We start from the raw sequence: 27531 nt of genomic DNA on the forward strand, positions 1-27531 counted from the left end.
ATACAATATAATAATATAAAAATAATATAATTTAAAATTTATAAAAATAAAAAATTATATTTTATTTTTCTATATCAATATAAATTATAATATATAATTTTTATATTAAATATAGTTTAAATATAGTATTTTACATGATGACGAGGATCTAAAATAAAAGTTTGCCACGACTGCGCCACGATTCTCTGGTTGTCACGGGTCTGAAGGCTGCGCGCGTGAAACCCACAACCTCTCTTGTCAATTTTTCTTCATTGAAAAACCTAAACAAAAGAACAAAAAAAAGAGGCGAAAAATTCAACCGCCACTTCGCCAATACCACTTTTTTACTCTCAACTACGAATCTATCACTAAACAAAAAAAATCGCATCGAATCGAAAAAAATAAAACCCTCATTTTTATTATTTCTTTCTCAGCTATTTGGTTGAATGGAGTTGTTAGATGGAAACTTAGAGCTCAAAGAGAGTCAAAATCTCCAAGGCCACACCGACAGGGTTTGGAGCATCGCCTGGAATCCGGCCACCGCTGCTGCCGATGTTCCCGCAGTTTTCGCTTCTTGTAGCGGCGATAAGACTGTTCGAATCTGGGAGGCGAGCCCCTCCACTCGCTCCTGGGACTGCAAGGTCCTCCTCCTCTCCCCCTCCCTACTTATTTTTATTATTATTTTTTTTTCTGAAAACATTGCTAAGAGGAAGTGAAAATTGGATTTAAGCTAGGTCAGCAACGTATAAATTTCAAAATTTTTTGTCGCCTTTGATATTTAAGTTAACTAAAGTAGAAAACTTTTTGTTGCAGTCGTTTGAAATTTATGATTTTTACTGTCATTTTTTTTCTTTCAAGTTGGAATGAATTCCGTCCTTTTGAATTTGTTTAGAAGTATTAGCTGAAGTAACGATTGTTGGAATTCATGGTGATTTGGTGTGTGATCTTCTGCAGGCTGTTTTGGAAGAAACACACACTAGAACGGTCCGATCTTGTGCTTGGTCACCGTCTGGGAAATTGTTGGCCACTGCCAGCTTTGATGCTACCACTGCCATATGGGAAAATGTTGGGGGTGACTTTGAATGTGTTTCCACTTTAGAGGTATTATTCTTATTCTTTTTTTTTTTTTTTAATTTCTTTAGGGTGTGTTTGGATGAGGTACTTGTAAGAGGGATTTTATTTTAATCAAGGTTTACAAAAGTCCAAAATTTTATTTATTTATTTGGATAAAAATAAGAGAAAATTTCAAAATTTAGGTAGAATTTCAAAAGGCTTGAAATTCCACCTAAATTGATGACTTTTCAAAATTCCTCCAAATCCTCCTCACTTTACTGCACATGGTCCACAATAACATACAAAACTCAAAAAAATAAATATCATTTTATTTAACTCTAATATATTATATATATATTTATATTATTAATAATATCTATATATTTTTACAAACCCAATGATACCCTTATTGCATATTTTATTTTACACATATATTTTTTTTATCTTTAATATGATTGTTGTTCTTTTATAATTATTCTTTAATCTCATCAAATTCCAATAGATTAAATTTGTTTTTAAGAGATATTTATCCAAACAACATAATTATAAATGCTAACATTTTGAAATAATGCATTTTAAAATTCCTTCATTTCAAATTTCTTCAAAATTTTAAAATTCTCCATCCAAATGCACTCTTAGAGTTTTCTGTCTGTTTTGCTGTTATTCGTGCACCATTTAATACCAATTCACTAAGCAAAACATAGTTACATATCAAAATTGTGGCTAAACTGAAATAGCTTACCATGTAGAAAGGGATTGAGCCTAAAAATATTATATTTCTTGCATTCGGCTAGATTTATTGTCAAATATGGGAATTATTAATATTTAGATTATATCTGGTTCATATTTTAATAATATTGGAACCATTTATTTATTTATTTGCCGTTGTGTATAGGGTCACGAAAATGAAGTGAAAAGTGTGTCTTGGAATGCATCAGGTTCTCTTCTTGCAACATGTGGGCGAGATAGAACTGTTTGGATTTGGGAAGTAATGCCAGGGAATGAATTTGAGTGTATTGAAGTTTTGCAAGGTCATACTCAAGATGTGAAAATGGTTCAGTGGCATCTGACTATGGATATTTTGTTTTCCTGTAGCTATGATAACACTGTCAAGGTACTGTAAAGGCTAAAGAGATCTCTATCTCTTTTACAAGCCCTTAGAAATCTCTAATCTTTTGCAGATTCCCTTATGTGCCAACAAGATCGAGAAATGTGATTGAATTTGTGATACATTCGCATTTCCTTGTAGGTTTGGTGGTCTGAGGATGCTGAAGGTGATTGGAGCTGTGTACAAACTTTAGGTGAATCTAGCAAGTACTGTGGCTAAAACTCTTTCTATCTTTGCTCTTTCAGCTCATTTTCTCGTTTATTTTACTGCATGAGATGTATTTTTTTTCTTTATATGATCCTATGAAGTATTGTGATGGTTCTTTTAAATTTTATAAGACCTTGAATATTTTTATCCACTGGTTTATGAAATTATCAGACTACTAAAACTCTTGTTTCAATATCTTATGGTCAGTGGTCACTCTTCCACCATTTGGTCACTTGCTTTTAATGCTAAGGGAGACAAATTGGTAACTTCTAGGTATGCATAACAATTTTGTCAGTGGAATCATATTATTTGTTGATGGTATCACAAACAAAAAAGGAACTGTTGTAAGAAATAGGGCTAAAATAAATTGAACTGAGTTTGTAGTGATGACCTTACCTTGAAGATATGGGAAGCAGACATCGTAAGGATGCAATCTGGAGATGGTTATGCACCCTGGTGAGAAACCTGCTACTTTTTTTTAATTGAAAATTTCAAATTGCTAGCACTTGGTTGTCATATCAAATTCATAGTCTAGGCTGGTTTGCATAAATCAGGACTTAGATGCTTTGTTAATGCCGTTGAATTCGTTTTTTTCCATTTGTTTATAATGTGTAGAACTTTCTCTGGCTACCCTCAATAATTTGCTTGCACAATTAAAAATCAAAGTCAATGATAAATTCATGGCTTATTATATTCATTGAGAAGCTATTAATGCTCACATTTTGATCTCAAGAAACTCATTCTTGCTGTGTGAAACTTAGAAGCATCAATTCTTAGCCTGGTAGTTGTAGCAGTCCTACCAAAGAATTAACGGTCAAATTATTGTGATTAACATGCATATTAGATCTAGATTAATCATTAGTTATATTAAGCATAGCATGTACCCTGAAGGGATCAAAACTAACTTATTCCACTTTGATATACAGTATTTCCTTTTGTTTATTCTTGTTTAAGACTGTGTAATGCATAAAAGTAATGGGCTTCACTTGAATGGTTGTCCAGGAATCATTTGTGCACTCTCTCAGGTTATCATGATCGAACAATTTTTTCAGTTCACTGGTCAAGGTATTGACACCATTTTATTGTAGCAACTATTTTCTCCTAGGGGCTTCTACTGTGTGATCCTTTAATTTTCTCTCTATAAATGGCTGAGAAGTCCAAATTACAACTAAACTGCTTCTATGTTCTTATTTTGGGGACAGGCTAGTGCTTACCTATTTGTTCTTTTCAATTGACTTTTTTTTTCTTAACAAGAAGAAATTAGGTAATAACCCAATTCCCAAAGAAAGAGCTGAATGACAGGTTTAACTTGGTTTGCATCATCAGAACCATTTTCTGGTGACTGAAAATGTTTTCCTAAAGCTTACATGTATGAGTGACTGGAATGTTAGCCATAGTCATGACCTTGAGGAAATGACTCTTGTGCTGAGTGATAAACTCATTACCATCCATATGCTTTACTTTCTGTTTTCAAGAATTTACTAGTAACTTTGTGAGAAACGGGATGACAACCTATGCCTGAAGGAGTCTAATATCAACTCTGATTTTGAAAATATTTTGAGTGATATAACTTCTGTTTGGCTGAATTAGTGAAGTGCATTCCATTAACAAATTGTATGTGACTATTTAACATTGTAATTATCTTGTCTGATTTAAGTTAAAATGGGTTTGATTTTGTTGCCTCTATGGTTCCATTTTATAAGTTTGAGTTAGGATTATGTAAGAATCAAGTACCCTGTCTTCTACATTTGATATTATTTTCATTCTGAATAGCTTTCTTTTTTTTCTTAAGTTTCAATCTGAAACTGATTGTTCTGGCTTATGAATATTACAGAGAGGGAATTATTGCCAGTGGAGCCGCTGATGATGCTATACGGTTGTTTGTAGAGAGCAAAGATGGTTTGGTATGTAATTCTTTCAGCCTCTGATTCACTGTGTATGTTTCCATATGAGCAATTAAACGTGCTTCAGTATTAATGTCCTGCGTTTGACAGAAGGATGGTTCTGTAAATTCTATCCAAAGTAATTGGGCAAATTGTCCTGTTATGCATATTAAGAGTTCTTGGCTGGAAAATGCTCCCTCCTTTGTACTTTTTAGGTTTCGAAACTGGCGCAATTCAGCAGATTAATCTGTTTTATGGTTTTACTACAGATGAATGGACCTTCTTATCAATTGCTATTGAAGAAGGAGAAGGCCCATGACATGGACGTAAATTCAGTACAATGGTTCCCGGGGGTAAGATTTCCTTTCTTGGTCATGCACATGCACATAAAAGCAGAAATGAATAAATATCACAAATATAGATAATTTCTTTATGTATGTAGAGTCCGGTGGTTGGCTCAGTTATTGGCTTCTTTTTGTCTTCTTCTGAATTGATGGCCTACTGATTGATTTGATAGTTTTGCTCAAACCAATGCCTTCAAAATAGTGGCAAAACCATCCAGAAAGGATTGAAAATAAAAATAGATCTTGTGATTAAATATCCATTTCATTAGCTTCAGTGTTCTGGCCTCAGTTTTAGACTATATTTCCATCAATTGGACTATGCACGTTTACTAAGAAGCCCAACTACTATGTTGTGCTAGAATTTTCCTATAGTTTCACCCATTTTCTTTTTAGTTACTGCATCTCCCTTTCTTTATTTTCTATTTTATATCTTTTTCAAACCTGAGGTATTTTGGGGCTTATTCTTTAAAGAATCACAATGGTAATAGAACCATGAATTGACTATATGGAAAGCTTATACCTGTGCTTGTATCCTACAATAGATTTGTCTTGAGTCTCAACTTTATCTAACATATTGGTTTGCATTATCATTGAAAATAACAGGAAAAGCGTCTACTTGCTTCTGGAAGTGATGATGGAGCGATAAAGATATGGGAGTTAGAAACTTTGCCCGGATGAAAATTTTGTGAAATTTGTTTTTCTTTTTCATACCTTTCGGATGTTAGATATGCATGGTTTTGAAAATTTGTATGTGATCTTGTAACAGTTTGGCTTTGAGAAGTCAGGAAATGAAATATTATGTGACAGAATCATGGTTGAAATAATAGTCTAGCAGAATTGCTGTGTATAATTTGTGATAGCAAAAGTGAAATGCATGATTCTATTCTCTAACACAGACTTAACCATGTTCTCTTGTCACCTCTGCTTGGAGTGAACTATATCCACTCTTTAACTGGAAGGGTTATCCCTCGTCCAGATGCTGAACAGCTCAGGCAGTCAGCTGATTCATGGCTGTCTTCACGGATCTGGGACATGAATTTTAGTACCACAATTGGCCAAGGGAGAATTTCGGGAAAGAAAGGAGAAGCAAGAGCAAAGTAGTGTAGAAAAAAACCAGTTCTAGTTTGTCAATTGTCACCTACAGAAATGCCATGCCCCAATTGACTTGCACCACTCACCCAGTCAGCCCTGTTGGATGGGTGTGCTCGGTTTTTCCCCAATGTGGTGATGATCATGCTATTAACTAACCTATAGATTGCATTTTCTATCCTCAATGAGCCGGTGAATATTAGATTATTTCTCTGATGAGGCTGTGGCTTGTAACAGCTTATCCTTTTAAAAAAAGGGAATGAAAGCAATCATTAATCTTACCTGAAAACTAAATCAAAGTTCATTTTCCATAACTAAAAAGATTTCACCAGATTCATCATTACATTGCCTACAGAACAAGCATAAAGTAGCAAAATAATCACTTTGGCAAATATATGTCATGTGCAATGAAAACAAATCAATCATTAACATTTTTTTTCCAATTTTGATTAGAAAACAAACAAAAGATTTAATATAACTAACACCTGTTTTCTATTCTAAATCCACCAGAATTTGCTCGTCGTCCTTCATCAACCAAAGCTGCACGAGCTGACAGAATCCCATTAGGGACCAAAGAAGCTTGAAATACAGAACAATCAATCCAATCCATCAAAAGCTCTTCCTGACTCCATACTTCAGGAATCCAAACCCTGCCTGCCACTTCAATCCTATGCCTCTTCAGTCTCTCTCTTCCATTATCTTCTTCCAACAACTCTTTAGCCCTCATTGCTTCTTTCGTAACGTCATCAACTACTACAGGAGCTGAAGACGTACCCTCTAACGAGCTTCCCTCGTTGTTTATAACTCTAGCAGTCTCATCAAAATCATATTGACAGGTTTCCAACCCTGAGATTCCTGTCTCAACATGAACAACATCGTCATGCTGCTGACATTTGTTGGGTTCTTCTGGAAGCTGGGGAGCTCTTCGTTCCCCAGGCTGGACAGGATTCTGGTGGGTCATTTTTGTAGGTTCTACGTTCATGAAGTTGAGACAAAAGCCTTATTTTTCTTCTTCTTCGTGTTTTTCCTCAGTTCCTTGACTGATCCCTTTTTGTTGAAGGAGAAGAGAACATTGAAGATTACATTCACATGGAGAAAGGGTTTTGGTAGGAATAAAAGCAAAGATAATGGGTGGGGAGTTCGTTTACACGTCATCTCTTTCAAAACTGTCAAGTGTGTTTTGTTTTGTATGGCAAGTGAGAAAACATACGTTTCTTGTTTCAGGATTGTTATTGGTTAAGGTTCCATTTTGCGTAGTTCAGTTGCAAATTTGATAACACCAAAGAAGGAATGGAAAAATAGAGCCTTCAATAAAAGAAAATTTGCATATGATGCCTTGGATGGATTTTTTGGATATATAAAATAAATAAAATTTACGAAGAAATACGAATATTCTCCATCATGTAATGAGATTTAGACTCATTTTAGAGAAATTTTTTTTCTTGATGTACACCTCAACGACTCTGTCCCCTCTTCTTTTGTTTATGTCCTCACTTTTCTTTCTCTTTTCAAAATTTCTCGAGCCATGTTGAAAAACTTACTTGTAAACATTTTTTTTTTCCCATTTTTTTCGTTTCTCTTCTTTTCATCGTTTCATGCATGCATTAACAGAACTACATGGTGATATTGCATATTTGCTTTAATTTTGAATAATCTCCTACTTTTTACAGAGTCCTTATATGGTAGGGCACATGCTCCATGTGGGTATGCCTTTTAATCTTAGACCTTAGTCTTCTAACATGAAACAAGTAATTTTACAATGAATAAATCTTCTTTAAAAATCAGTTCTAATTACAATTAAATTTTTAACAATGTCTTGTATTATCCAAAAAAACAGTAATTTTTCATGTATTCTTGGACAGCATTCTTCTTCTGCATGGCATTGTTGTTACCCCACCTGAAATTTATTCTTCAAAGAATAGATGACATTAACACAACCAAAATTGGATAGGAAAACACACTAAGTAATCTCATCTTTACTTTCATCAAATGCACTCTTCTGCACAAAGCTACTCAAGCTTTATTTAAACATGGTATCAAAACAAGCTCTAACCTAAACTTCGAAAAATTTACTGCACTTATTGAAGGGAACAAACCATATAGAACCAACTAATAGCATGGTATACTTTTGAACAAGCATATGCACTAACATCTCAAAACAGAAACCAGTAATCACATAGGATTATGTGGAAATAAGTAGGGACCTCAGAGTGAAGCATAACTACATTGGTTGAGACACTAATCAGAAAACCATTCAAGCTCTTGGATAGCGTGAACGTCCTTTCTTCTTCAGGAACTCGGGGATGTCCACTGAACCACCATCACTGAAAGAAGGCCTCCGATTGATTCTAAGTCCAATATCTCCCTGTGCCAACTGACCTGCCTGCATTTGAACAGAAATCCAGTGTAAATTGGAGTGTGAGGGAGAGGGAGACAGAGACAGAGACAGTTGAGCAGTACCTGATGGGGCCTCCCTTCACTTTCTTCTTGACGTTTAAATCCCGTGGCAATTAGAGTTATACTTACCTAAATAAAGACCCAAAATTATGTTTGCCATTAAATTAATGATTCATATTGAGGACCATGAATGTTGGAGCAAGAGGTCTTGCTGGTCTGTGCAAACATGACCTTGTTGCTAAATGAAGAACCAACACAGAAGACTAGCCTATATGGCTTTCATCATCAATTCAACAGTTCGCATTAATGTCAATGTGAATTCTGCAGCTAAATTTGGCATTATTCAACATACCTCTGCACATTTTTCTTAACATATCAAGAACTCAAGAATGACTAAATAAGCCTTCAGGGAGCAGAGATGAAATTTTATTGCCAATCACATCGCTAGAGGAGAACTATCCACTGACATGAAACACAAAGGCAAGACCTCTCTTATTGGATCAATATGTGGCCTAGACAGTAAAGCTTATCCCTAAAGTCCATCCGTTGGCAGGTTTTAATCATACTTTTCTGAATGTTTAATTCATTGAATTGCTGTTATCACATATGCTTGATTAAAACGACTGTTAACAGCAGGCCTACTCAACGTATGGTGATCAAGATACAAGTATGCAGATGATTGTTTCTGTCTAACTTTGGCATGGTACGTTAGAAAAAGCATTAACTTACTTGGCCACCAAGTGATGGATCTATCACTGCTCCAAATATTAAATTGGCAGTTGGATCCACAAGATCATATATAACCTCAGCCGCAGCATTCACCTACAGAAAATTGTCAGATGTCAAATGATGCATATAAAAAGAGAATAAAATATGAAGGCATATTCTAAAACAAGTGGAACATCCAAGATAATCAAGGTCGCCAGTGTATAATATTTCAGTCACCATGTAGACTATTTCTGGTTATTGGTTGGGGGGGGGGGGTGGGTGGGAGATAAAGTACAGTTAATGCACCCCTCCCCCAACACACAGAGAGGAAGTTAGAGACAGAGTGTTACCTCAAACAAGGTTAAATCACTTCCACCAGTTATGTTCCACACAATTCCAGTAGCCCTTTCTATACCAAGATCTAACAAAGGAGATTGGATAGCATTTAGTGCAGCATCTCTTGCCCTTGTTTTCCCTACAAACAAGACAAAGTGACGTGTCAATGAAAGGGCAATTAAAAAAGTGAAATACCAATTAATAAACAAAAGCATCATGATGAGAAAAGATCATAGGCCGTTTGACATGTAAAATTTTGTTTCTTTCAAGATTAAAAACCAATATGTACTACCACTAAAAGGAAAAAGAAAAGAAAATGGACAAGCTACCATCACTTCTATTTTTGTCAGAGGGCAAAAAAAAAAAAGACGTAGAAACTTCATGCATTCAAAGATGAGGCTGTGGCGCATTCTCTTCTGAGAAAAAACAAGTCCAAGCAGTGCCATCTTTAGCATTTCCAAAACACAGGTGAGAAACATGTAACATGATGGTGGACCACGTTCTTGCATCAAGATATGAACAAGGAGGTAAAGCCTGAGAAACCTCTATATTTTTCATTTTTTCCACCTTTTTTCTCCCAACTTCTTCTTAGTATCCTTTGCTCAGGAAAGAGTAGGAGAATACGTGTAATAAGAAAAACAACCAGAAATTTTGAAGCCTAAAATATAAAATGCTAACAATCTCTTTGAATTACCAGTTGCAGTTCCTATCCCCATTAGTGAAGAACCTGCATTGGCCATTATAGTTCGCACATCAGCAAAATCAACATTGACTAGCCCTGGAATCTGCAATCAGGAAACTAACAACCAATTAGAGTGCAGAAGTATGGTTCAAAGCTCATAAGACTTCAATGTATGTGCTGCCCAAAACACTACACATATGAATGGGTAGTCATGCAAATACACTGATTTTTACAGGCTCCAAGGTTCCATTCCTGTGCTCTGTTACCAACGGATTTAGCAGTACCAATGACCATAGTTATCCAGACTATCTAGCATACAAAGATAATTACTACAACTTTGGTCTGATAACATATAGAATAAAGATCATGATTGATAATAAATCATAGTTGTTATTTACCAGAAAAAGGCTCAAGATATTTCATAAAAAAGTGCAACCCCCAAGTATTATATGAATAAAAAATCTCATATTCAAAGGGGGTAACAAAGAGATAGAAAAAAGCAGCGCCAAACTAGTTGTTCATCCTCAACATCTAATAAACTACAGCAATAACTAATGCAAAAGTTTTTTGGCCCCAAATTTAAAGTGCACAAATGTTGCTATCACCGGTTGGTTGTAATATATCACAAAAAAATTACCATATGATCATCAACAAAATTGGAAGGACAGTTTCAATTTTTTACGACTATGTGAGAAGAAAGAAAGAAAGAAAGAAAATGACATTACAGTTATGTCTCCTTTGTCTAAATATTTGGGTTTCAACTCAATCTTGAAATTATATAGTTAAAATTAGGATGTTTTCAATAGTTTCATGAAGTTCCTCGTACCGTAATTATATCAGAGATACCACGAACACCTTGTCGAAGAATATCATCAGCCAGATTAAATGCTTCTGTTACTGGAGTAGACTGGGAAACTGCAGTCAACAACTTGTCGTTTGGAATAACAATTAGTGTATCAACATTTTCTCTTAGAGCTGCAATTCCTTCCTGTGCTTGAACAGTCCTCCTTCTTCCCTCAAAAGAAAAAGGGGTAGTGACAATACCAACAGTTAATATACCCATGGACTTTGCAACTCCTGCAATTACAGGAGCTCCACCAGTTCCAGTTCCTCCACCCATTCCAGCCTGCAAATGCAAACTTAAGTCCTAGGTAAAATGTTAAAGAAAGACACTAGAAGACAAAAGAAAGCCAAGATCCCATTTGCTAATCCTAATTTTTAACTTGGCAAATATCAATCTATCAAAACACCAGGTGCAACAGTACCAAAACAAAAGGTTTTTCCACTAGGAAAGAACAAAAGTATCAAGGACAAAAATGAATCATGAATTAAATTAGTTCATAAATCATCAAATCCAAGACAAATCAACTATAGGAAACATTATGAACAGATATGCAACAACAATGTTATGGACATTTAACTTAACACGTATCAGATGCTTAGCACATAATAACAAGTTAAGCTTGCTGTTGCAGAAATAATATATAGTTTTTACCACTCCTTGACACAATAGACTTTGCACATAGATCATTAACTATTCAATCGATTGAATAGGTTTCATGAAACAAGAAACCACTAGTCAGTATGCATATTGCTTTTGCTTATCATATGACCATTGAATATTCAGCATAAATAGGAAGATTGAAATCTTTGACAAATATTCTTACATGTCTCGTAGAGGAGCCTAGTTAATAATAACAAACAGAACATAAAATAATTTTTCTTGTTGCACAGCATATTTTGCTCAATTCCATGATTTACCATTTGTAATTTTTTTTTATAGAAATAGTAGGTTTTAATAAAAGCATAAAAACAGAGGTAGTTTCAATCCAAGATAGTCATGAAATCAGATTAGTAACAGTAATATCAATAATCCAAATTCTACCCAAATGATTTAAATTGAAGATTGATGGGAACTTACAGTAACAAAAACCATATCAGCACCATAAAGAGCCTCTTCTATCAACTCCTTGCTTTCTTTGGCAGCATTCATGCCAATCTCTGGGTTCCCACCAGCACCAAGACCCCTAGTTAGCTCCTGTCCAATTTGCAAACGATGATCAGGAAAGACAGGTGACATTTTCATGGCTTGAACATCAGTGTTAACAATCCAGAACTCTACACCCTTCATTGCGCTTTCTATCATGCGATTAACAGCATTTGACCCACCGCCTCCAACACCAATAACTTTGATCTTAGCTTCATTATAACTACTTGAACCAGACATGTCTCTTAAGTTCTCAGTGACACTTCCAGTAGAACTATCCTTTCTTGGGTTGGTTATTGTACTGTTCCCTTCACCTCTAAGCATCGAAGCTTCAGGGTGCAGATTCAGAAAAGGGTTTTTATTTTGATGCGGACTGACACTTTGAAAGTTGGCAGAACATCTAAAATGAGGCATGGTAGACCTTTGGCCGGCACTTGAAAATCCACTTTTCCCGTCAGAAATTTTAAGGCAGCTAAGTCTCCCTAAAGGATTCTCCATTAACAGTCTCCCTCCAAGAACATTAAGCACCCCCATTGGTCTAGTATCTGAAGGTGTAAAATATGGTGTTATAGCAGTCGCCATTCGAAGGCAGCACTAAGACTCAGGTTTACTAAAGCTATGATGCAAGCCAGAAAATGTAGAGTCGTAAATAGCTTAAATTTCAAGTTGCAAACTCAATTTTTCTTTCAGTACCTGCATTAAACACACAATAAAATCAAAACTATATTAAAAAAAATTTAGAAAAACCCATTGGCGAAAATAACACTTGGCACTGGCACTGGCAGTGTGACCTTAAAACTTAAACCGAAAATAAACCTCAAATCTAACAGTAAACACTAAAGGGCTATAAATTTCTAAATTCAAGAGCACAAAAAACTTATAAATGTGAAGTATAACATCAAACAAGTAGCCAAGATACATGCAGAGTTTTTTTTTTTTTTTCAATACAAACTACCCAAAATGCTTCAACTTTAAAGTTCGCAGCAACCAGGTTCACAATTTATAACAAAAGATCCAACCCTGCAGCTAAAATGCAGAACCAGAATCTTATTTTCAAAAGTGTATAAACAAGCTAAAATGCATCAAAAGAGAAAATGGCATCTGGGTCTTAAAGAGGAAGAGGACAAGAAAAAACCTGAAAGACATGCAAAGTCGAACAAAAAGAGAAACAGCAAAGTTCCCCATAGGCATTTTTGGCTGCTAAAGCCCAAAAGGGAATGGAAATGGGGTGAAATAGGAGAAGGTTTCCTTCTTTTTTTTTTAGTTTATTTAAGGGCTTGAAACTCTTTTCGGCTTTAGCTCTGCGATTTCCGTTGTCAGTTTGTTCCTTGATAAAAAAAATAAAAAAAAAAAAAAAAGAATTTATGAGATTTATGAATAGTGCCAGGATTGAAGTGGAAGTGTGGCACTGAATTTCTGGCCCTTGCAATGCTTAAACCCATTTTTCCTTTATTTTCTAAATTTTCATTGGTGGGCCCAAGAAAAGTTGAGCTTTTCCAGTCCAAGAAAGAGTTACGATTGTTAATTGAGATGGACATTATAGCCCAAGTTTCTATTTTTCACACTCCAAACATATGTCAGCCCAAATCAAGCCCAAAGTTTGCGTTTTTGTTTATTTTTTTCATTGCCCTTTGGTTCCTTTCATTCTTCACCACCACCACCAGTCAAAGCCGGCGACAGCACCACCACCAATCGAGGCCAAGCCTCTTCCTTTTGCGACAGCATCACCTCCAAGCTTCTTCCTCTTTTCGAGCGGGGTAGCAGATTCTTTCTCCCTTCCCCTTTCCGTCATTTTTTCCTGGACACGACATCGTTTAGAGGCATGGCTTCTCGATTATTCGCGACAGCCGCGGAGAAAATCGGGCCAGCGGCAGTGAGGCGGCAAGCCCTGTCTTTGACCGACGCAGCCGCCTACAGAATACGCCATCTTCTTCAACAGCGCCAAAGACCTTTCCTTCGATTGGGTGTCAAGGCTCGCGGATGCAACGGCTTATCCTACACCCTTAATTACGCCGGTTCGTTTCATATTGTAATCTTCCTTTTTTTATATCTATATTTCTGAAATGAATTAAAATTGATTTTTGTTGTATGGAATTGGCTGATAGATGAGAAAGGAAGGTTTGATGAGTTGGTCGAGGACAAAGGTGTGAAAATACTAATTGATCCTAAAGCTTTGATGCATGTGATTGGGACCAAGATGGATTTTGTAGATGATAAACTCAGGTATTTAAAGATTTAATCTTTTTGTAGTTTTATTTTATATGTTTGTCATATCATTTTTTTTTAATTTGGTAATTAAATTTTATGTCTTTATATGTTAAATTGGTAGTGATTAGTAAATTGAGAAATAGAAATTGGATTTAAAGCACTTATATTTGGTCAGTCATTTCTCAGGAAAATGCACCATTTAGTTGTGCTTGTATATTCTTCCTAGGCGAAAACTGGAAAGTAATTTTTTACCTTGAACCATCGCATGGGCGTTTTCAATTTGGTTTTCAGTTGTGCACCATTGCCTTTTTCCGAGCTCATAATGTCTGCTGTCACCTCTGCGGCTCTACCAGTCGATCATCATTTCTTTTGAGGTTGATAATTCATTGTTAACATGGCTGCATATTATGGCCGCTTTACCAGTCACCATCTCCACTTTCATTGTATCATTCTTATGGTTGCTTATTGTGCTTTCATAGACAAAGACAAGGCTGCGTCATCACCGCTGTCCCATTCCTGCTTACTCAACCATCTGTTGTACATTGCTAATGCTTCTGTCATCCATCTTACTAGGTTAATACCATAATTACCGTTCCTCTTTCTCTCAAAGATTGTGTGTGTGCGTGTGCGCGTGCACGCACATGCGCATGTGTCTCCAAGCATGAGTTCAAACACTTTGTAGCTGACTGTTGACACTGTCCTCTTCCCCCCTTCGACCCTTCTTAAACAATTTAGTTGGCTGATACCATACTGCAGAAAAATGATATTTCTTTTTGCATGTATGTTTACCTGAGTAGAGGTTGCTTTTGGTGGATTATCAAATGGTCCATAAACATAGGTGGTTATTGTGGGGAGTTTTTTTATTTTTTTAATTAAACACTTTAACTGGATAAAAAGTAATGCTGCACGTGGAAGCATGCAGCATGTACGGAGCTTTGATATTACCAACGTTTAACTTTATTTGATATGCGTGAAGTTTGAATGCTTTGTGTTACAGAAACTGGCTTGTATTTATCTTTTATTCTGTGCACCTCTTGTTATGAAACCGGTGCGCCTTGATTTTCTTCCAGCTTTAATTTGTAACTTCTGCACAGGTCTGAATTCATTTTTATCAACCCAAACTCTAAAGGGCAGTGTGGATGTGGTGAATCTTTCATGACAACACCTGGTAGTAGCGGCGGATCTGCTAAAAAGGGTGGTAGTTGAGGGTTTCAAAACCTTGTAATAAGATAAGATTTGAACTAACCTACTTGATTCCATGTAGTTCCTAAATTAGCCACTCAAAATAAATCATCAGGAAAAATGTTTCCGCATACCAGGTGAGCTTCTATAACAGTTGCTGCCAACTGATTGTATACTGATGGTAGTTTGGCATCTAAAAATCATTTCGTCTATACCCTCTGTATTTTGTTAATGGAATTGTTACACTACGGAAGTTCTTTTGAAATAAAAAAACTTGGAAGTACTTTTTGTATTGCAGCTAACTCGTACTTTTTGGAAATGATAGCACTTGACGTACTTTCATGAACAGTTTTTCAGTTACAACATTATAATATGATCTGGATCATGCAATGATATCTTTGCAATGCAGAGTAGTAGCACTTAGAAGCTGGGAACCTAGATTTTATGAGATGCCTGAAAAGTACCTCCAATTAAGGATTAAAGTGTCTCCAAACAACCGATTGGATACTTTTGTGCGATACTGTTTTAAATTTATCACAGCCAACAAGGCAACCTTCCCTTCTCAGGCACACAGAGAGAGAGTGTGTGTGATTATTCACAAGGATTGCAGCCAATGTAACAACAGTCAAAATTGTAAGATAAAATGCTGTCTGAGGAGTCTTAGAAAGAGTTCTATTGAATAGATTTTGTCACAGTTCGTACTCTAGGCAACAGGTATATATCTATATATATATATATATATATATATTTATTTATTTCCTGAGTTCTCTTCATTTACAAATCTTTGAAGCTGTTTATTGCCAAGTATGCGCTGATTGTCTGCTTTACTCATGCTCCTGAAATTAAAGTGATTATTGAGTAAAGTAGACCATAACTGTTAAATGCCCTTCTCAAAATAGCAAAATCACACTATCTGTTAATTGATGAGGAGAATGGGAATTCATCATACTTTTATCTTCATGTTGCTTTCAATATTTTTTCCTTTAAAATTTTCACAAATTAAACTCTTGATAAGACAATGGTTATGAACAAACCGTTTATCTGTTCTTTTTTTCTTTTTTTGAATCCCAAGTGCCAAAGCCTATTTTCTGATCTCAAGGGTGTTGAATTATGAAAATTCTGTATAGTTTCAATCTCAAAAACTGAATATGGAAATCAACATTTATTGAGGAAAGAATTTTATCGCCCTTGGAAAACTTTGGGCCAAATTTAAGGCTGAGATAATACCAAAAAAATGGCATACCTTATGTCTGATTGGATGCAGACCTGTTAAACATAAGACCATATTTAATTCAGGCTTCAGAATTTGATTATTTATAAAAATCATATTTCCAAAAGTCTTCTTGTATTAGAATATCACTGATTTGTCTTTTTGTTTTTTTGGTAGAAATCCACTGATCTTTCTGCCATATTTTAAGGTTGATGTGCTTCAGATTGTGGTAATCAAAATTTCTCCATCCCAAACTCTTCTCCTCGCTTGCTTTTAGGTCATTGGTAGTAGAGAGCTTCCATCACCAATGCCTGAAAATTCCATGGATTTTTCATTTAATTTGTATCATAAATGCAAGTGGTACGAGATGATCAGGAAATAAGAGAAACAACTCAACTAATTACCTTGCTCATCTTCATGTGATTCACAGTGGACAACTCAGGTTTCGTCTCATTATTCTTGGTTTCTCCTTAGCTTTCTGGGCTTTGGTTTGAGTTCTCATCTTCCATTCCTCAAAGTACTTCAAGAAAAAGTACACCAAATTAGGAGGAACAAAGCAAAAACTGAATCATTTGCAGAATTTACAAATTAAATGGGTGTATATTGCCATCAATGCTTGGATTTTCCACTCTTATGTGCCAGAAATTATATGGCTATTCTTAGCAAAATAGAAACCTACAATGCTCTGGGAATCAGTTAGATGATTTACTTGTTGCTTTCTTTTTCTCTCGAGTTCTGCCTGTTAAGATGCAAAGTAAAATGAGATAAGTTGTTCATATAACAGATGATGAAAGCTACATGAAGACTCAGCAATTTGACGAAAATGAACAAAAGCAACAACGATATGTTACCAGAGCCTGCTTAAGGTGGGCATTCTCTTGTTTCAATTGGTTCAATTCTGCTTCTAGCTCAACTGTATATGCCTGTAAAATCAAGCCAACCTTGTAAGGATGGGTACTTTCAAAGTACCACTAATTAATTTCTCCAAAAATATATTGCTGATATAGCAAAAACTTGAAATTATTGATCACATGAGTTAATTTCCATTTCTTAGCTTAATATCCATTTTCTTAATAATATGGCTAATTGCTAATGTAGAAACTAGTAATGGAAACACGTCCATTCTTGTAAAAGTTAGGCCTAGACACTAGAAATTTCCCCACCAGGCACCAGTAAAGTTCTGACAATGCAAGGTAAAAACCCTAGGGAAGCAAAACAATATATGTAACTCAAACAGTATTTCGCAAATATATGCATTTACTTCAGAAAAAAGCATAACTATCAATTCAATACAAGTAGTAGTACCTGTTTTCTAGCTCTAGACCTTGCAGCTGACTCCCTATTCTTAATCATCCTTCGTTGCCTTCTCTCAACGACCTTCTCCATCGGACCATCAATGATCCTTTTCCTTCCTCGGAGTCCACCCATCTCCATCCCAAATTGAGTAGCTTTATTATCGACTTGATTGGTACACATTCCTTTTGATGATACAGGACTCATTGGTGACACTACTCCCATTGGCTGTCCAGGTCCATAGCCACCAGCAGCAGCAGCTATCTTCCCATTATAACAAACTGCTGTAGGTGGCGGGGCAGCTGGCTGGTAGCCACCACCTCTCTTAACATCATTAACATACCCTGATGACTCACCAAAGACTCCACCAGGATGCATTGTCTGGTATGGACTCCCACCAAAAGCACCACTGCTACCCATTCCCATAATAGGCCTGGAACCAAAACCTCGACCCACCGCAGGGTTATTACTATTCTGATACAACCCATATCGTGGCTGATGCTGCGGAGGCGGTACTGCTGTTGGCACGCAATGTTCCCTGACTACCCCTGCCTTAATCAAGAAATCCTCCAAGGTCATCTCCCCAAAAGTTGGCTGCCGAGTGGAGTTCTCAGCACTCTGTACATTGCTATTATTATTCTGTCCTTGTCCTTGCTGCCCTCCACGTATCTCAGACCAAACTTCATCAACAGTCTTCCTACACAACGGTGGAGGAAGTGTAAGCGAGCCTTGCCTCGGGAGGCTAGGCTGCTTTGCTATGCCTTTACTGCTTGCTGCTTCATTCAAAGACAAATGAACATGGCTGCTAACTTGTTTATTTGCACAGTCGTTCTGATGATTGTTATTGTTGGAGTTGATAGCTTGGTTTTCCTCAGCGTTCCAGATGTTGGTGAGGAATTCGTCCATGTTCATGGACCCGAAGTTCTTCCTACCCTCACATAGAGTGTTCTGGAACTCATCAAGAGTGAGAGAATAGATTGAGGATTGTCTTCCAAGGGCAAAGAAATGGTGGCTCTTCTCCTGCTGATCCACCACCTGCGAGGGTGACTCAACCTCAGACTCTGTAGCCACCATCTTTGCAATGAAAGCTGTGAAGCTATAGCTCTTTGATACTGATTGATATGGAAACACCAATTACCTGTTTGTAAACAAAGAGAAGAAAATTGGACGGACTATTAGGTTCAGCAAGAAGAACGTAATAAAACAAAGGAGGAGACCATGAAAATCTTGTTTAAACATTTTCCACTACCATGCCAATAAAATGAGATGACAACTGACAGATTAGTTTTGCAGCGGATTGTTACAGGTGGGGTCCAAGCCTGATTCCTGAAAATGAACCCTACCTTTAAGCAAGGGAAAGGAAACAAATTGAAGTTACAAAATTTTGGGGAAAAAAATTTTTACAAAAGGGTACATTACATTTGATTTACCTTATAAGTCTATAATAAATCAAAGCAAATACGCTGTAAGTTCCTAAAGTCTAACGTTGTATCAATGCAACAGGACAACAGTATGTTGAAAATAATGATGAAAACTTATGGCGTATATATATATATTAAATTCAGTAAAGATAATGAAATAATTGAGATTTTTAATTATTTTAAAAAAAGAATAAAAGCGTCTAAAGTGGCTGCAACAGTGGGAATCTATATCCTATCTTGTTTTGTTTCCTCACCACATCATCCACAAATTAAAATAAAAAAAATATACTATGTCTATCATGGCAGAAGATTGGACAGGTGCTTTGGTACTTCTTCCATATTCCTTTTAGCCTTGTTACTGATACGACCCGTTCAGATTGTCGAAATTTTTTTTTAAAAGCTGACGTGGATCAACCAGAGCCACATGATGACTGAAAAATATATGAATGCTTAGTGCAAATTGTATTTGTTTGTTTTTAATTAAAACTGATATGATTAGTGGAAAAGGCCAAAAAATCAATCTGCCAAAAAACTTTAACAGAAAATAAAAAAGAAAAAATGATTCTGTTCCTTAAAGTGGAATATTGATATGGATGGCCGAGAGGGAAATGCAAAAGAACCTTTCCTCTTATGGAAAACATGATAGAAGCTATAAATTAATTAAGTGCCACTAAATTAAAATAAAAAAAAGTTTTTTAAAATTCAAAAACATTTTTTTTCTTAACTTCTCTCATAAGGGATTAGAAAACTAGAATACTGGATTAAAGAAAAATTATAAAAAAAGAAAACAAGAAAGGGTGGTCAAAATATCAAAGCTACATATGCCTACTATCCTCCATGAGTAAAGATCGGGACGGAGCAGGTTTTTCTCATCCTGACTCCGAAAATCGACCTCCAACTCAATCTTATAAAATAACTATTTGATTCCAACCAATTTAATATTAAAATATTATTTTTTTTATATTCAATCCAATTCATATATATAAAATTATAACCGATTCGATTTAAAATTAATTTAATAATTTTAATTTAATATAATATTTATAAAATATTTTTAATATAAATTATATCTTAATTATACATAAATATAATATTTTTATTAAATTAATACAATAAATTAAAGTATTACATAATAATTTTATTAATATAATATATATAAATTAAATAAATAATTAATTAAAATTATTATATGTATACCACCAATTGGCTTTTTTTTAAAAAAAAAAAATATCTTATAAGGTCGAATGCAGTCAGATATTTGCCAACTAATCCAGGACGGTTTGGATGGCCCAAGACAGGAGCTAAAAGGTTTAGATGCCGGGGGTTGATGGCTAATTTAATTGATAAATTAATTATTCTTTTGACAATTATGTTACATTAAAGTTGTAAACAAAGAAGAAAGGGACGAGTTATTTAAAATAAAAAGTTTTTTTTTTAAATACAAAAGTGATTGCAAGAATCAATTAATATAAAATTTGAATTAAAAATAAAAATATTATACAAGTAAGAGGAATTAAAGGTTAAGATATAGAAGTTAATTAACTAATTATAGTATAAGAAAGAAATAATGTCCTAGTTATGACATTAGTTTAATGTAACACTGAACCTTATTAAGTACAAAACAAATGCATGGATGTACAAAACACATGCATGGATGGGTCATAGAACATATAAGCTTCAAAGCATGCAAACAAGATTGTTTCAGATCTAAAACCTTAATCAGTAGAACATCAAAAAATAAGACAGGACAAAAAGAAAGAAAGAAAGGAACCCCATTCACAGTACATTTCACCTTGAATTGTATAGAATCCTTGAACCATAAAAAAGACTGAAAAACCAAATAGTATATATATGACATACCTGATTCCAACAAGGAAGAAGAAGATAATTCAGCTGAAAATTGCTATTGGGAGTTTTAACAATCCAGGGTTTAGTTTGTCAAGATTTATCAAACCAACATTAAGTAACTTTGTCAAGCTTTATCATACTGTACATATATATTTGTATCTAATCATATCATGAAATAATGATCAGAAAAAGATCAGTTGCAGATGAGAAAATGGGAGGGGTTGGGTTGAAGAAAATGTTAGGGCCTACAAACAAAGATGTAGTGAGAGCAAAAGTGTTCAAGTTGCCGGCGGAATCAGGGGTCCAAAAGCAGGTTACAAAGTCAATTGTAAATTGCAATCAACCCTACGCACGAAGTTGAGAATAAGAAAATGGTAAGGGGCTAGCTCTGCTTGACACGTTTGGACCACGTGGCTTGCTACGCCTTGCTTTGCTGCTCTTTGCTTAACGCGTGTGCTGCTCCTCTTTGCTCATCATTCATCGACGGGAACCCCCACATGCAAAGCTAAGCTCCCATTCTCCCACTGCTTTGCTTGATAATACTGGTAATAAAATAATCTTCTTTGTTTGTAAGAAATACATTTTTAAAATTGTCAAAAAAAAAAAAAAAACTTTCATGTTACAACATTTATTATAGATTTCAACATAAAAATATATTGGGTTAATTTCTCTCAAGGAATAAAACCTGTATATTAATATAATAGAACGTATTTAAGAGTTAAAATTTAGTAAAACTTTTAATTTAATTACACTTTTCTTAATTATCACTAGATAATAATTAATATTTTCCTTATGGAATTAATTAATGTTAAGTTAACAACTAATCTCCCCGAGACTTTTGGATAATATTATAATTAATTAAGATATTCAACATCAAATACTTGGGACGAAGGAAGAAACAATGGTAAAAAAAATTAAGGGGTGAGCAAGATATAGCCAATGTTCTCCCCATATATATAAAGTTATGGTTGGGGCATCTGAGGCACGTGCAGTTTTGTTCCTTAGATTCTGCGTGATTGATGAATTTGGTTGGCTTTAGATTTATGCTCGTTTGTTTCGATGGATTCATTGGAAACCGCTGTATGGAAAAATCGGAAGCCCGTTGTTTTGGGTTGCTGTCATCATTATTCATCACCCTTCCAAGTTCCATGCATCCTTTGCATTTACTCTTATTTCTTTGGCATCTTCTTTCCATGAAAAGAATGAGGAAATTTTATATATATTCCATTTCACTAATTTGACCAATTTCCTTTTTTTATTTCTTTATTTTGAGAAATGGTGATTTTCGAGTTCAATTTTTTATAAACAATAAAATAATGCATTTAAAACGAAGTAATTCAAGCTTTTTTCATTTTATTTTATATGAATTTTACTAGAAGGGGAAGATCAAGGGGTGATCATTAATGCAAATTGGGAGTTTGTTTATATCAACTAGTTCGTCTAAATCCGAGTGGTTAAGAAGTTCGATTCTTCCTAAATAAAATTTCGATTTTGAGTTTTGTAAATGAAAAAAATAAATTCTTTGAAAAGAGCTTACCCATTTTATAAGATTCAATTCGATTCGATTTTAAATTAATTAGAGTTCAAAATAATTACCGAATATCGAAAAATCTCATATCAAGATAAAAAAAAAAATTATTTATATTATATATATGTATACGTATATGTGAATATTAGTTATATAAGATTTTTTTTAATTATTATAATTTTAAAAATGATGCGTATCGTTCCTAGGGAAAAAAAAACTTAGATAGTTTTTTCTTTTAATTAATTTTTTTAATTTTTATAGGTTAGGAGGAAAATATATATTTTTTAATTTTGGTGCAAGAATTAGAACTTAATACATCTACGGCGGTTGGTGAATGTAGAAATATATAGCTAGCTGTCATGTTTATTTTAATAAATTTAAGCTAAGAATTGATGAAACTGAATTAATGAATTCTAAATTTCTAACAACGTTTGACCAAAAAAATTAACAACCCAAACTGTATGTCTTAAAAATTATAGGTACCTTCAAAACAAATATATATTTTTTTCTTCGAGAACAAATATTAATCCCTTATTATTTGTTATTTCCTAGTTGTCTAAAAAAAAAAATTTCTGTAGATTGTGGCCTGTGGGGCACAATAATTGGGTGGGTAATCTCAAGTTCGTTTTGGGGCTTGAAATTTAAGATGGTATATTTAAAGGCCTTTGGAAAGCACTTAGGCCCAATTAGGCCATCAAGGGCCAATTACTGTGAAAACCATGCGATTTGCTTCACAAATTGAGGTATAACATGATTTCTACCCAATGAGTTCTCATCATGCGTAAGATTTTTTTTTTTTTGGCCAAAATTATCTGTAAGATTCACATTTGAAAATATTTATTATAGCAAAAAAAAATGAAAATATATAATTATATATTCAGATCAAACATATAATTTCTCATTCATTTACTCTCAATCTCTAACATGATATATGAAGTCCAATTCATGAAGATTTTTTGGGTTGATGTCTAATTTGTTCTCCAAATTATATCACTTTTGTTAATTTAGTACTCATAAAAAATTTGTAATTAAATATCTCAACTTTTATTTCGTGGAACAATGATATTAGTCAAAATACTAAAGAATATCTATCAATAAAAATTCACTATGAATCATGTTATTATTTTTTAAAAAAATTAAAAATAAGATTTAATTTTTTTTTTTGTTAAAATTTATTTTTGAAAATTTTACTTTCTAAATTAAATAATAAAAACTAGAAAAAAAAATTTTTAAATAAAATTGAAAGAGAAAGGATCCATTTGTACTAATATAAGTGTTATAGATAAAAATATTTTAAAAAAATTACTCATAAAAATAAGGCAGGAAGCTAACTTGATCTCTGTCCTAGTGTCCTTTAATGGAGGGGGCTCATTACTCTTTGCTCACCTCATGGCTACGCCATCACCGGCTGGAAGATAAGGGAGGGCGAGGGGGGGCTGGCAAGGAGAAGAACAGTTGATGATAGTTCAAACACCTATTGCCTGCGTGCAGTTTTGTTTGATTGAAAATCAACACAACCTTAATCACCAATCTATAGGATATCATATTAATGATTCTGTCGTCTTAAAAATAGTCTCAGAAAAAAATATATTTTTGTATTTAATTGAAAAACAGAAACATTTACAGTTAATTGAAAAAAGAACAAGTGGAATTAATCATGACTCAAAATTTCAGGTTCCTTGGTTTTCAAGTAAAGGATAGCCAAAAGAATTTCCTGATTTTTTTCATACTTACAGCAAAATCATTTTTCAGCTTTGTTTAATTGGCTTGGCCCGAGACACGTATATTGATCTTCCACGCGGACGACATCGAGAACAAACAAATCATCATTACAATTACAATTATCGATTACCAAACTCTCATCATTTTCTACATATATTCTCAAAGATGAAGTTGGAATTTTGTTTATGAAAGATGAAGTAATTAATAATAACGCAGGGAAGGGTAAGAGTATCGTTATTGGCAGAAAACATCATTAAAAAGGACCCTACCAAAATAATTAATGTCTGATACACACTCCCATGACATCTGCCTGAGATCCTGCTTCTGAAACTGTTGCTTTTTCTTTGTAATTATGTATGGAGCGTATTGAGCTTTGAAGGTTATAACTTTATTTGCTTCTATATAAACCATCTGAATTTTCTATATAAGTGATTGAGATTTGAGAGTAGGGGCATTAGTATAGTAGTAAGAACATCGAGGAGGGAAAAACATGTTTCTTAAATTTTGGGTTTTGTTTTTGCTGGTCATTTTGCTCATACATGGCGATGGGACTTTAGCCTCAGACCCTGACCCAATTCAGGATTTCTGTATTCCAAATCCCAAATTTGGTGCAATAAAAACTGCTCATCTCACCATTCTCCCATGCAAAAACTCCTCAGAAGCAACCACAGATGATTTTGTGTTCTCGGGCTTAAAAGGCACTGGAAACTTCACTGATACAGGCCTTGCAACCATTCCAGTCAATCCAGCGATCTTTCCAGGGATTAACACACTAGGCATGTCACTTGTACGTGCTGACCTGAAAGTTGGTGGGATAAATCCACCTCATTTTCACCCTAGAGCAACTGAGATTGCGTATGTGGTGCAAGGAAATGTTTATGCAGGCTTTGTTGATTCAAACAATCGCGTTTTCTCCAAGGTGATTGAGCAAGGAGAAGTGATGGTGTTTCCAAAGGGTCTGGTGCACTTTCAGATGAATGTTGGTAAAAGGCCTGCTACAATATTTGCAAGTCTTAATAGCCAAAATCCAGGACTCCAAAAGATTCCATCTGCTGTTTTTGGATCTGGTATCGATGAGAAGCTGTTAGAAAAGGCCTTTGGCCTGAGTCATAAGCAGATTGGGACTATGAGGAGAAGATTTGATCCCAAACAGTGAGCTAAATTCATGATTGAAAAAGATTTATTGTAATAGAAAATATGAAGAGTAAGTAACATGGCTTTGCTGTAGTATAATGAAGATGAGAGATTATGTTGTCTATCTGTTTATTTTATAAATTCTGTTCGTCTATACTGGTATTGTTTTGGAGCTGCAACTAGTTTCTCCTCTCCTCACTTGTTTCACCTGAAGTTCATTTCATTTAGTTCTCTGTCATATGAAATTTAAACTTGATTCATGCTCTTTAGAATCATAAACAGGAAACTATATACAGTAATTTCGAGAGCCAGAATCACAAAGGAAACCATGCTTCTAGTTTCCCCATCAGTTTTTCCCTTGACCAAACAGTGCCTTAACCTGTTGATATCCACTGACCTGTTAAAACCTTGATTCTATAAGATTAGAAGTCACAGTCAAATGTAGTAAATCACTAACATTCCCCTATGTATTTTGGTATAAAAAAAAGATCAGTTTCCTCGAAGAATAACAAAATAGTATGAATCTCTATGCTTTATTCTAAAATGTGGGGGATAAGAGAATGTGATGGTATCATTGCAATGGCGACAAAATGCAGCAAAGTGTGCTGAGATGCCATCATTGTTGCAGAGGACTATTCAGCTGTAGTTGCAAAAGAAAAACTTTAGAAAATATAAACAACTAGCCGAATGCTATTGAATCATAGTTACTTCACAATTAATACAACAAGGAATGATAACGGATCGTGTCGAGGTGAGCTTTTGTTTCTCTCAAACCTAACTCGATCAAAAGAATTTTTATTTTTTTCATATTCGAACCCAACTTGACTCAATATTATATAAATTATATCTGATCCAATTCGATTCAAAATTAATAAAATATTATTTTTTAAATATAAAAATAAATATATAATTATATATATAATTAATTAATTAATAATAATTTTTATATAATATCGGGTCGAATCGAGTTGGGTTTGCTTAAAACTCGAATCCAACTTGACTCAATCCTGATTTTTTTAATATTATCCGACTTGACTCCAAAACTTGATTTAAAAGAAAAACGATCTTATGAGATCAAGTTAGGTCGGATCGACGGGTTAAGCTGCCTATCTTAAATACAACAACCTATAAAGAGCAAAACAACCAACTTTAATCTCCAATACTAGTAAATATTTCAGTTTTTGGGGAATCAACTCCAAAATTATTGATCCTGGTAATATTGAATGACATTATCCTACACATTGGTGTTGAGTTTTAATACAGCACTTATGTATTATATTAAATTTGCCAAACGTTAATTTAGCTTTTCTTTAAAGCATTTTTAGAGCAACTCTATGGTAACAGATCTCATAAAAGGTACAGCTAGGCGAAACAGACTAGCTGTCCAGATAAATCATATGAAGATGGAAAGAAATTAACCCAGTCAACGTAAACCTTACATGCTTGTACCATATGCATGATGAATCTAGCCTTACTAACATCGCTATCCTACACATATGTTCTGATAATTGATCATTTCTATCATCCATATTCATAATTGATCAGTTCTATCAATTTTTTTTTTTTTTACTTTATTATCTTTCCTTTTGTGAAAAACTAGTTCTATTTTGATTCTGTATAAACTATCCTTTCTTTACATCCACAGATAGTATTGGCAAAGCATGTAATGCTATGATAATATTTGAGATCAACCAGCCAAAATTGAAAATTGTTTGACAAACGCAAATGTATAATGTATTAACAAGTTATAAATGTTTTTTTTTTTTGGCCAATAAGTTACAAATGTATTAGTGAGTACAAAAGTGCTACTAGATTGTTTAAAATTTCAAGAATTGGACATACTGTCAGGACAAGGATATTTTAGAAACTGCAGTACCTCAATCCCACCCTCCTTTTTTTCTGTCTCTTAAAACTGAATGAATACAACCTTTGCGTTTCAGACATAAAATTGTACCTTCAACCCTGACGAGGTTGCAGACATCAATTTTGGTAATAACTTATAGTGGAGGGTAATGGGATAAGGGACAAAACCTATAAATGCAGCTAGTTCTCTCCAACCAAAAGTGTCTTTACGATATTATCCGACATCCCACCAGCAAGTCGAAACGTATGTCCATCATTGGTTAGTTCATGGTAGTGAATCCATGGGAGTTGTTGGGCAATGTAGCGTTGCAATGTAACAGGCACCAGCACATCCTCATCTCCATGACAC

The 27531-nt window shown here is 34.5% G+C and overlaps 5 protein-coding genes and 1 pseudogene across 14 annotated transcripts; 3 read left to right on the top strand and 3 right to left on the bottom strand.

The window, feature by feature from the left end:
- The first annotated feature begins 187 nt into the window (after positions 1-187).
- On the top strand, positions 188-5424 carry LOC111295326 (protein CIA1-like). 2 transcript variants are annotated; one of them, XM_022888774.2, is made up of 10 exons: positions 188-620; positions 934-1080; positions 1928-2146; positions 2282-2346; positions 2555-2620; positions 2732-2803; positions 3350-3412; positions 4182-4251; positions 4500-4583; positions 5178-5424. In XM_022888774.2, the coding sequence occupies exons 1-10, from the start codon at positions 426-428 to the stop codon at positions 5250-5252; spliced, it is 1056 nt and encodes a 351-aa protein (XP_022744509.2). In that variant the 5' UTR covers positions 188-425; the 3' UTR covers positions 5253-5424. The 2 variants fall into 2 exon arrangements, with proteins under 2 accessions (XP_022744509.2, XP_022744511.2); XM_022888776.2 differs by lacking the exons at positions 2555-2620; positions 2732-2803.
- A 612-nt stretch (positions 5425-6036) lies between these two features.
- LOC111295672 (uncharacterized) lies at positions 6037-6795 on the bottom strand. Its single transcript, XM_022889268.2, has one exon. The coding sequence runs from the start codon at positions 6643-6645 to the stop codon at positions 6142-6144; it is 504 nt and encodes a 167-aa protein (XP_022745003.2). The 5' UTR covers positions 6646-6795; the 3' UTR covers positions 6037-6141.
- Positions 6796-7433: 638 nt separating this feature from the next.
- On the bottom strand, positions 7434-13198 carry LOC111295547 (cell division protein FtsZ homolog 2-1, chloroplastic-like). 2 transcript variants are annotated; one of them, XR_002690839.2, is made up of 9 exons: positions 12909-13198; positions 11708-12466; positions 10613-10912; positions 9799-9889; positions 9119-9243; positions 8790-8882; positions 8124-8189; positions 7868-8046; positions 7434-7560 (listed from the first exon to the last, which is right to left on the bottom strand). XR_002690839.2 is itself a non-coding variant. In XM_022889077.2 (8 exons), the coding sequence occupies exons 2-8, from the start codon at positions 12353-12355 to the stop codon at positions 7918-7920; spliced, it is 1452 nt and encodes a 483-aa protein (XP_022744812.2). In that variant the 5' UTR covers positions 12356-12466; positions 12909-13198; the 3' UTR covers positions 7612-7917. The 2 variants fall into 2 exon arrangements, 1 of the variants encoding a protein (XP_022744812.2); XM_022889077.2 differs by lacking the exon at positions 7434-7560 and having other exon boundaries at positions 7612-8046.
- A 224-nt stretch (positions 13199-13422) lies between these two features.
- On the top strand, positions 13423-15460 carry LOC111294482 (iron-sulfur assembly protein IscA-like 1, mitochondrial). Of its 2 annotated transcripts, none has more exons than XM_022887795.2 (3): positions 13423-13788; positions 13879-13996; positions 15076-15460. In XM_022887795.2, the coding sequence occupies exons 1-3, from the start codon at positions 13596-13598 to the stop codon at positions 15185-15187; spliced, it is 423 nt and encodes a 140-aa protein (XP_022743530.1). In that variant the 5' UTR covers positions 13423-13595; the 3' UTR covers positions 15188-15460. The 2 variants fall into 2 exon arrangements, with proteins under 2 accessions (XP_022743530.1, XP_089600104.1); XM_089743978.1 differs by lacking the exon at positions 15076-15460 and adding an exon at positions 14168-14335 and having other exon boundaries at positions 13446-13788.
- A 989-nt stretch (positions 15461-16449) lies between these two features.
- Positions 16450-21272, bottom strand: LOC111294481 (protein ABSCISIC ACID-INSENSITIVE 5-like). 6 transcript variants are annotated; one of them, XM_089743975.1, is made up of 7 exons: positions 20948-21272; positions 18916-18992; positions 17679-18804; positions 17225-17296; positions 17083-17112; positions 16778-16893; positions 16450-16684 (listed from the first exon to the last, which is right to left on the bottom strand). In XM_089743975.1, the coding sequence occupies exons 3-6, from the start codon at positions 18738-18740 to the stop codon at positions 16798-16800; spliced, it is 1260 nt and encodes a 419-aa protein (XP_089600101.1). In that variant the 5' UTR covers positions 18741-18804; positions 18916-18992; positions 20948-21272; the 3' UTR covers positions 16450-16684; positions 16778-16797. The 6 variants fall into 6 exon arrangements, with proteins under 6 accessions (XP_089600101.1, XP_089600097.1, XP_089600100.1 ...); XM_089743971.1 differs by having other exon boundaries at positions 17053-17112; XM_089743974.1 differs by having other exon boundaries at positions 18916-19009.
- A 3325-nt stretch (positions 21273-24597) lies between these two features.
- LOC111295140 (germin-like protein subfamily 3 member 2 pseudogene) lies at positions 24598-25532 on the top strand (annotated as a pseudogene). Its single transcript, XR_016327787.1, has one exon. The product of XR_016327787.1 is annotated as a germin-like protein subfamily 3 member 2 pseudogene (transcript).
- The last annotated feature ends 1999 nt before the right edge of the window (positions 25533-27531 follow it).

Source organism: Durio zibethinus, chromosome 14 (genome assembly GCF_047325235.1).
Source record: "Durio zibethinus cultivar Kanyao isolate XHJ-2024 chromosome 14, ASM4732523v1, whole genome shotgun sequence".
Classification (NCBI taxonomy): Eukaryota; Viridiplantae; Streptophyta; class Magnoliopsida; order Malvales; family Malvaceae; genus Durio; species Durio zibethinus.

Bases quoted from the DNA above. Each gene is read 5' to 3' on its own strand.
- LOC111295326 (XM_022888774.2), top strand. From the start codon at position 426: ATGGAGTTGTTAGATGGAAACTTAGAGCTCAAAGAGAGTCAAAATCTC. The intron at 621-933 runs GTCCTCCTCCTC...GATCTTCTGCAG, and splicing joins CTCGCTCCTGGGACTGCAAG to GCTGTTTTGGAAGAAACACA. The intron at 2,804-3,349 runs GTGAGAAACCTG...ATGGTTGTCCAG, and splicing joins GGAGATGGTTATGCACCCTG to GAATCATTTGTGCACTCTCT.
- LOC111295672 (XM_022889268.2), bottom strand. From the start codon at position 6,645: ATGAACGTAGAACCTACAAAAATGACCCACCAGAATCCTGTCCAGCCT.
- LOC111295547 (XM_022889077.2), bottom strand. From the start codon at position 12,355: ATGGCGACTGCTATAACACCATATTTTACACCTTCAGATACTAGACCA. The intron at 8,883-9,118 runs GTAACACTCTGT...AATTTTCTGTAG, and splicing joins GTGATTTAACCTTGTTTGAG to GTGAATGCTGCGGCTGAGGT. The intron at 8,047-8,123 runs GTACTGCTCAAC...GTTCAAATGCAG, and splicing joins GTGAAGGGAGGCCCCATCAG to GCAGGTCAGTTGGCACAGGG.
- LOC111294482 (XM_022887795.2), top strand. From the start codon at position 13,596: ATGGCTTCTCGATTATTCGCGACAGCCGCGGAGAAAATCGGGCCAGCG. The intron at 13,789-13,878 runs GTTCGTTTCATA...ATTGGCTGATAG, and splicing joins CTACACCCTTAATTACGCCG to ATGAGAAAGGAAGGTTTGAT. The intron at 13,997-15,075 runs GTATTTAAAGAT...ACTTCTGCACAG, and splicing joins TTTGTAGATGATAAACTCAG to GTCTGAATTCATTTTTATCA.
- LOC111294481 (XM_089743971.1), bottom strand. From the start codon at position 18,740: ATGGTGGCTACAGAGTCTGAGGTTGAGTCACCCTCGCAGGTGGTGGAT. The intron at 17,297-17,678 runs GTACTACTACTT...TTGATTTTACAG, and splicing joins GGTCTAGAGCTAGAAAACAG to GCATATACAGTTGAGCTAGA. The intron at 17,113-17,224 runs GTAACATATCGT...GCATCTTAACAG, and splicing joins CCCACCTTAAGCAGGCTCTG to GCAGAACTCGAGAGAAAAAG.